General features: G+C 48.4%; 2 protein-coding genes across 2 annotated transcripts; one reads left to right on the top strand and one right to left on the bottom strand.

Moving 5' to 3' along the window:
- The first annotated feature begins 1,074 nt into the window (after window positions 1-1,074).
- On the top strand, window positions 1,075-2,787 carry DCXR (dicarbonyl and L-xylulose reductase). Its single transcript, XM_019472122.1, has 5 exons — window positions 1,075-1,141; window positions 1,461-1,560; window positions 1,724-1,788; window positions 1,887-2,004; window positions 2,489-2,787. The coding sequence occupies exons 2-5, from the start codon at window positions 1,476-1,478 to the stop codon at window positions 2,590-2,592; spliced, it is 372 nt and encodes a 123-aa protein (XP_019327667.1). The 5' UTR covers window positions 1,075-1,141; window positions 1,461-1,475; the 3' UTR covers window positions 2,593-2,787.
- Window positions 2,780-5,992, bottom strand: RAC3 (ras-related C3 botulinum toxin substrate 3 (rho family, small GTP binding protein Rac3)). The gene is made up of 5 exons (XM_009279395.1): window positions 5,895-5,992; window positions 5,500-5,617; window positions 4,662-4,724; window positions 4,011-4,170; window positions 2,780-3,893 (listed from the first exon to the last, which is right to left on the bottom strand). Exons 1-5 carry the CDS (start codon window positions 5,990-5,992, stop codon window positions 3,763-3,765), a joined length of 570 nt encoding a protein of 189 aa, XP_009277670.1. The 3' UTR covers window positions 2,780-3,762.
- Between the last annotated feature and the right edge of the window lie 1,872 nt (window positions 5,993-7,864).

Raw genomic sequence — 7,864 nt, 5'->3', positions numbered from 1 at the left:
GGCCCGCTGCCCTCGGCCGCGCTTTGGGCCCGTGGTGGAGGGGTATCGTCCGCTGAGCCTTAGCAAAACTGCGAACGTCCAAAGTTGTGACAAAGCTTTCCAGAAGTTGGTGTCCCTTACGAAAGGAAGCAGCTGGTGCATAGGCACCAGGCAGACACCAGACAGACAGACACGCACACTTTCAGAAATGCCCGACGTTCCCTTTCTCAGTGGTTTGTTCATTGTTACTGCTTATGCCGGCTTTCTTTTCTTTACTGCGTTTTAATGCTTTACATAATCGCCTTTCACCCTGTAAACATCCAAAGGAAACCAAGTAAAGCACTGCCGCTATTCCACGCTGTTACTGAGTAGCCAGAACCTGCAGTTTCACCCCTTAGATGGTGGCACGCACATGCCATCCAGCCTGCGCAGGAGAGAAGAGTGCCTTTTGCTGTTAATTGAGCTCAGAGCTTCCAGTCTAGCTCTGACTCAGTCTCTGCTAAATTGAAAAGCAGTTGTCGATAAGACAATTCAGATATAGAGAAGACAAAGACAGGTAAGGGAGTATAAAACTGTCACAGTGGGAAATTAAATTTGCTTACTGCAGTAACGTGACATCTTTTTTTCTCAAAAGATCCATAGTTTCAGCTGGGGGGAAGCTTTAGGTTACAGGATACGGTGAGTCTGTTTCCTTCTGAGAAGATGGGTCATCCTTTGTCCCTACATTAAGAATGGCTGTTGCGGGTCTGTAGTAAAGGATTCATTTGTGACTAGAATATAAAATGTATGGATTCTACTAAGACCATTCTGCAGAACTAGCAGGTAAAAACCTGACCAAGGAGGGACTATGTGGCAAACAGAAGTAAAGCTGAGTCCTGCTAGAAATGTGACGATGCACGAGCGCGCCTGCCCCCCTGCACACTAAATAGCTTACGTCCAGTGAAGGATGCCTAATCATTCTTGCTAAACCAGTCAGCTTGGCATTTCTGTCCACGTTCTAGAGTATCACCAGTGTTTCTAAGATACCAGCAGCACTTGTCCTCTGCTGCCTCCCAAAACAACTCCTCTCTGGCCTGGGCTGCAACCGCTCTGTAACTTTTAAATTTGATTTATTTGTAGGTCTCTTGATGTGAATCTTCAGGCTGTCCTTCATGTTTCCCAGGTGAGGAAGAATTGTCACTGCAGTTGCCTCCATGAACAGCAGTGACTAAGTTGTTCTGCACAGCGGAGATAAGTGTCCGCTGTGGGGGCTAAAGGGACTGTAATTCAAAGCTAACCTGACAATTTGCGCATACAGCCCCTTCACTCTCTTGCTTTGACTCTCTCTCTTGTAAGTGGGAGGCAGTGAGGACTTAGTTCCTCTGGATGTTTTTGCTCTTTTGGCTACCATAATAGCCGGGCAAGATTCCAACTGAATGAAATAATGATTTCTCCTGTTACAATTCCGGCATCCCCCCTTTTTTTTTTCCTTCCCCCCCCAGATTGTTGCTCGGCAGATGATTGCACAGGGGGTGCCAGGTGCTATTGTAAATGTCTCTAGCCAGGCATCTCAGCGTGCTCTGCGGGATCATGCTGTTTACTGTAAGTATGTGTGGTGTCAGCAGCGCCCCTCTCATTTTTGACTAGCTGGAGACCCACAGCCACCAAGCTGCTGGCTGCCGATTCTGGGCAGTGAAATACTTCTATGTGCTCCAGAGCAAGTGCTGTGCACTTAAACGCCTCCTGTTTTTCCCTTCTCTTGAAGGTTCCACAAAAAGTGCTTTGGATATGCTGAGCAAGGTAATGGCAATGGAACTGGGACCCCACAAGGTAGGATTCTTTCTGAGAGAAAGAGAAGTGTGAAAGCTGAACCCGAGCATATGCTCTCAGAGCAATCTGGTTAGACTGTTTGTTGCTCTTGGTCCCAGATTAGGGTGAACACTGTGAACCCCACGGTGGTTATGACCGACATGGGGAGAATTAACTGGAGTGACCCTCAGAAATCTGCTGCCATGATTAATCGGATTCCGCTGGGAAAGTTTGCAGGTCAGTGGTGTAGATTTGTCGCCGGCCAGGCTGGGCTCTTTTGTCGTATCCAAGCCTTCCCTCTAATTGACATCACAGCCATAGGTACCTTGCTTCTTTTGTGGGCAAAGTCACAACTCTGCTGAATGGCTGTGGTTGAATTCCTGAAGCATTTGATGAGGAGAGGGCGAGAATCAACCTTACCTCCCCTCTTCTACAGCCTTCTCATCTTGGGACAAGTGAAATGCACTTACTCTGTTGTTCATAAATATGACTGGGAGGGGAGCATAGGTGCTTGCTGTGAACTACGTATCATTTGATCGCAACAAGGACTTTTTCATGTCCAGCTCTCAGCCACACTGTCCTGTCCATTAAGCGCAGTTTGGGGGCAGAGATATTTCCCTGCTCCAATTACACGTAGAGGTCAAAGGCATACCTTTTGGGATGCTTGTTTTCCTAGTACAATTTGAGGGGTGCAGTGGATGTTCTCTGTGTTTGATTCCAGAGGTGGATGATGTGGTGAACAGCATTCTCTTCCTGCTGAGTGATAAGAGTGCTATGACAACTGGCAGCTCGCTGATGGTTGATGGGGGATTTCTTGTCTCCTAAGATGACACCTGCATTTCACACCTGGCCTTAATTTTCATACTAGTACTGCATAGATGTAAACTGGATAGAAAACAATGACACAGACCCAGTCTTGCTGGAGAAGAGGGGCAGCAGGGCTGGAACCTGTACGAGAAGCGAGGCAGAAAACTACCTTTAGAAGGCTGCTATATAATAAAGCTCACATACGCCGTCATGGAGAATGTTTATTGCACCAAATAAGGTTTTATCTTGTCACTCTACATGATGATTAGAAATTGGACCTGTCTTTCTTCCAACCCTATTCCCCCCCCACAACCCTTCAGAAGCTCTCCCTGTTCCATCCAAATCCATAGAGCCCGCCTGCACTTTCAGTGGGAAGGGAAAGAAGTTAGCAGACTCCTCATTGCTTCCTTTGCTGTCTTTAGTAGAAAAAAATAAAACAGAGGCAACAACCACAGCCCTGCTCTGCAGAGACTGGATCTGGGGGTGGGGGGAGGCCCTGCTAAAGACTGATGGGAGGGAGCAGCACCACGCTGTCCTAGGGTGTGCACACATGAAAAGGCAAAAACATCGATTGCACAGAGCTGTTTCACTCACTGAGTTTGGCTAGTACCCAATGAAGCACCTAATGATTAGTTCTTCAGCTTCATATCTTATTTACTTCAACCCCTTCTGGGGCTGGTTATGATTTCTTGTAACAGTCTCAGGCACGTATCTGCTAGAGCACCAATTTGTTAACTATTAGCCACAGCAGGCTGGGCAAGGAGACCCTACCACTCTCCCAGCTGCTCTCATCATTCAGCACCATTCGTATCAGCTCCCTCCCCACTCCCACAAGGATCTTCACCACCAGTTTCACCTGCAGGTTGAAACCAGGTGTTTCCAGGACAGGATGGATGTCTCGGCCCTTTCGGCTTGGAGTTCAGGAGAGCCAAAACAGCCTGTTGCCCCAAGGAGCTACCTTGCCTTCTCCATTGTACCTCCCCTGGGGGCTGTACAGCCCCCAGCTAGTCTCCTGCCCCCGCTGCCCCTTCACATCAACACTGACGTTAAATCAAAGAGACATTTAAAAAACACTGACCGTACATGATGAAGGGCCCTACACAACCCAGCCCCCTCCAGAAACACCCAGCTAATATGCAATCTGTCAGAGGACGACAACATGCTGAGCCAGCACCTAGGCCACAGCCCTCAAAACACGGTACACTTTTTGCCGGGCTTCTTCACGGGCGGTGGGCAGAGCACAGCCCGGATGGCTTCATCAAACACCGTCTTCAAGCCCCGCTGCGTCAGGGCCGAGCACTCGAGGTACTTTACCGACCCTAGGGGAAAGAGAGCTCCAGCTCAACCACTCCAGTCCTACCAGGACATACTGTCCCACACCCACTCCAAAATAAAAAGCTCAATGCCATGGAGGTCTGCCAGCACATGAGACTCACCAATCTCCCGAGCCATGGCCAAACCTTGGGGGTAGGTGATGGGGGCCAGTTTCTTATCACGTAACCGTTCAATGGTGTCCTTATCATCCCTCAAGTCCAGCTTGGTGCCCACCAGGATGATAGGTGTATTTGGGCAATGGTGTCGGACCTCAGGGTACCACTGAAACAGAGAGGCATGATAAGAAAAGCAGCTATAGCAGTAGGTGCAACCATGAGGATGCATCTACTGTTAGGAACAAGGTTTTTACTACTATCTGACACGGTGGCAAGACCTGAACAGGATACTTCTGCCTACAGGTCTGAATATGCTCTGCAGAAAGAGATTGGTGCAGATGTAACAATGAAGGCACTGAGGCGTGGAATCTTGACAGACAGTGCCAGCCAACTCTGCACGCAGTGCTTCCCTTAACAGCATTTTAGCTTCTAGGACAGCCCTTATCTTCTTTAAGACGCAGACTCAAAAAGGCAAAAACTTAGCCAAAGAAGTCAAGAATAAAAAGTAGGCCCCTCTTAAAACCTGCAGACTATGACCTTCCCTTATCAAAACACGACCACTAGAAATTTTGGGCTTGTAGGTGTGGTGCTGGATGGGGCAGGGGACTTCACTGGTTCCTCCCTTCCACTGTTTCACCCAGAAGGAGAATACTTTACCTTGGCTCTGACATTCTCAAAGGAGGCTGGACTCACAAGGGAGAAGCAGATCAAGAAAACATCCTGTGCAGAAACAAGAGGGTCAGCCGTGTAGAAAGAAACAGCTAGAGATAATGGAGGGAAGGTGGAGAGGGAGCCTCATAGAGGACAACCTCCTCCCACAAGCAAGGACTGTGGCTGTAAGAAATTTTTCCCCATTAAGGGTGCTAAACTAATTCAGAGAGGGAAGGAATGGACTTAGAGTGTATGACTTCATTGTCTTTTACAATACTGGGCTCTGCGTGTTTAAGAGCCTGCGGCCACAAATACCTTAACAGCACTATGGGCTTCACCCCTGGTAGGGGGGCCGTGTAGGGATTGCTACAGCCAGCGAGACATTACTAGTGCAGCCCAACAGTGAGCTGTGCCACCGAGAGAGAATGGGAATATGGAACGTGGCTCAGCTGCACAGCAGCCCCACACCATTCCTTTCACTTGAGCCTCCCTATGGACGCGTAACTAGCGAGACATTACTAGTGCAGCCCAACAGTGAGCTGTGCCACCGAGAGAGAATGGGAATATGGAACGTGGCTCAGCTGCACAGCAGCCCCACACCATTCCTTTCACTTGAGCCTCCCTATGGTACACGTAACTGTTCAACCACCATTACAAAGCAGGGACTAGAATAGGACGATCTCTTAGGAGAAAGTCAGCTGTGATACTTCTTAAACAACCAGAATTATGGTTACAGCTGCAGGAACTTAGACTTTCCTCAAAGGAAAGAAGCCCTGGCTGTCCTTGGGAGCCTCCCTGTCCCCAAGAGGGAGCAGTTACAAGCCAGTCCAAGCCCAGCACTCACCGTCTGTGGATAGGAAAGAGGCCGCAGTCGGTCATAATCCTCTTGCCCTGCTGTATCCCAGAGGCCTAGGTTCACTGGCTTTCCATCTACCATGACATTGGCAGAATAGTTATCAAACCTGCCAAGGAAGAGTCCCCATCAGTGCCAATCTTGTTGTGACCCACACATCTCTATATGAAATCCAAGGGGGCAGCGAATCAGGAGAGGACACTGCAACACAGTTCCAGTGGGGATAGTCTGCCCTCCTCACATACACAGCCATACCACCGGCATCTTCCTCATGTGTGAAGTTCACGGTCTGATTTGGGACAGCCTTCTCCTCACCGACAAAACCAACTTTTAGAGACACGTGCATAGAGAGCAAAAAGCAACTGAAGCCCAAGGCCATTACTCACACAGTGGGGATGTATTCTCCAGGAAAGGCATTCGTGGTGTAACTGATCAGCAAGCAGGTCTTCCCTACAGCTCTGCAGAGGATAAGAGTGACAAGCATAAAGAAGGGTACAGCAGGAAGCACTGTAAAACTCACCCTTTCCCCACCCAAAAAAGAGCGTTAGGTAAGAAGTTATCACGTGAGAAAACAAACCTGCAGCAGGCTGGAATTCTCTAGCTGTCAGGGACCAGGCCTGAACTCACCTTGCCTGGGCACTTACCTGACCCTGCTCTCTCCCACACCTTTTCCCCACCCATTCAGCCTCAGCAAAACACCAGGCAAAATATATTTGTTCCAGGAAGCAAAAGAAAGGGAATAAATTAGGGTTCTGTGCTGGGCTCAACACAAACATAATAATCTAGCAAAATGGGTAAACAGTGAGGTGAAAAAACGTGCAACACACAGAATTATTCAAGCTCCTCAGAGGAATTCAATGTCAATAAATACAAAGGGGAAAAATAAGTATCCATAAACAAAAATTAACTTTAAAATTGACCACCGTCAGTTTGGAAAGACATTTTGGCCCCAGTGTAGATCACTGAAAATATCAGCTCAGGGCTTTGCTGAAGGCGGGTGGGATTGGTCAACGCAGTGGTGGCAGCTGGCAGGGGTTGGGCCTGGCTGGCAATAGTGTAAGCATATGAACTACAGCTAGCCCTGTAGGATAAGGGAGAGCTTAGTTATAAGAACAGAGGAGTACTATGAGCGTAAACAACCTATTTATCACTGTGAAAGTTGTGAACTGCAGAGAACCTTCCAGAGAAACAGATTGTGAGCGCCAGTGCCAGGGAAAGCTGTCTGTGAGGTGCCTGAGCGAAGCTGAATACCCATCTCTGTTGGCTATCCTCTACCCAATTCTGTAACTGGAGTGACGTAAGGAAAGACTTCAGGAGTCAGCGAGAGACCCCACAATCCTGCACCAGGATGACACAAAGCACGGCGAGAACCACTACAGTAATCCACCCAGATTCTCCCCTGGATCAGGTCCCCTCTCGGAGAAGAGGGAGGTTGTGTAAGGAACCACTACACCGACCAACCCGACTTTCCTCCTGAACCTCTCTCCCACCAAACAGGGAAGTCACGTAATTCACAAAACACACGCATATCTACGATTAAAGTGTTTTGGTATCCAAGTTCATTTACTCTCTGCGCTGTCAATTTGGTCTTAAAGCAAAACACCGCACTGCAAACCTTCAGCTGAAGTCCGTTTCCAACATGCTGTGCTCCCAGTTGTTGCTCTCCCCTCCACAATAAGGCTGTGCTGTTTTGGTGGGTGGCTCTTTCTCCTGCTCCCCTCTTTAGCCCCCACAGGCTAGAACCTGGAAGGCCCGGCTCCAAATGTGCATTTGAGGGGGTGGCACGCGTGGGAAGGCAGAAAGACCAGTCCCTGCCTAAGACCAGTTCACATTTAGTTCTCCATATCTCAGCTCTGTGCTTGCTGTGGTGATCAGAAAAGCAAACAGGAATTACGAGGAAAAATATGCAGGACAAGCTAGGAAAAGTTACGAAGCACCATAAATCTCCTGCATGCCTGCATCTTGCATACAGATGTGTTCTCAGAAAAAGGCATATAGGAAAAGCCTAAAGAAAAGAGCAAGAAGGATGACAAGAGGCACACGGTGAAATCAGAAACAGCAGTGTATTTCACCTTGGAACACAAATGACAAAAGGAGATATGAGAGAAACCCGCAAACATCAAGATTTTTAGGGAGGACTTTGTGATGAATCACGCTTGTATGACGAAAAATAGCGAAATACAGGCACCTGATAAAACAACGAGGAGACAGATTTAAAACTCAAGAAACTCATATTTGTTTTCCGGGCGGTACAGCGCTGGATGCGAGACTGAACAGCGTTAAGAGACGAAGCCCCAAGTTTACGAACTAAAGAGGGAGCGGGATGCGCTGGGCAAGACTGTAACGGCCGCCGCCG

This window comes from Aptenodytes forsteri, unplaced genomic scaffold, assembly GCF_000699145.1.
Source record: "Aptenodytes forsteri isolate BGI_AS27 unplaced genomic scaffold, ASM69914v1 Scaffold243, whole genome shotgun sequence".
NCBI lineage: Eukaryota > Metazoa > Chordata > Aves > Sphenisciformes > Spheniscidae > Aptenodytes > Aptenodytes forsteri.
Note: the sequence above shows the minus strand (reverse complement) of the source record. Positions and strands in the feature narration are given on the sequence as shown.

What these genes read in the sequence shown, in the direction of transcription:
- DCXR (XM_019472122.1), top strand. Translation starts at nt 1,476, where the DNA reads ATGATTGCACAGGGGGTGCCAGGTGCTATTGTAAATGTCTCTAGCCAG. An exon ending in GCGGGATCATGCTGTTTACT is followed by an intron (nt 1,561 to 1,723) that starts GTAAGTATGTGT and finishes CTTCTCTTGAAG; the next exon opens with GTTCCACAAAAAGTGCTTTG. An exon ending in TGGAACTGGGACCCCACAAG is followed by an intron (nt 1,789 to 1,886) that starts GTAGGATTCTTT and finishes TCTTGGTCCCAG; the next exon opens with ATTAGGGTGAACACTGTGAA.
- RAC3 (XM_009279395.1), bottom strand. Translation starts at nt 5,992, where the DNA reads ATGCTTGTCACTCTTATCCTCTGCAGAGCTGTAGGGAAGACCTGCTTG. An exon ending in GGAGAATACATCCCCACTGT is followed by an intron (nt 5,618 to 5,894) that starts GTGAGTAATGGC and finishes CTTCCTTGGCAG; the next exon opens with GTTTGATAACTATTCTGCCA. An exon ending in CTCTTTCCTATCCACAGACG is followed by an intron (nt 4,725 to 5,499) that starts GTGAGTGCTGGG and finishes GTTTCTGCACAG; the next exon opens with GATGTTTTCTTGATCTGCTT.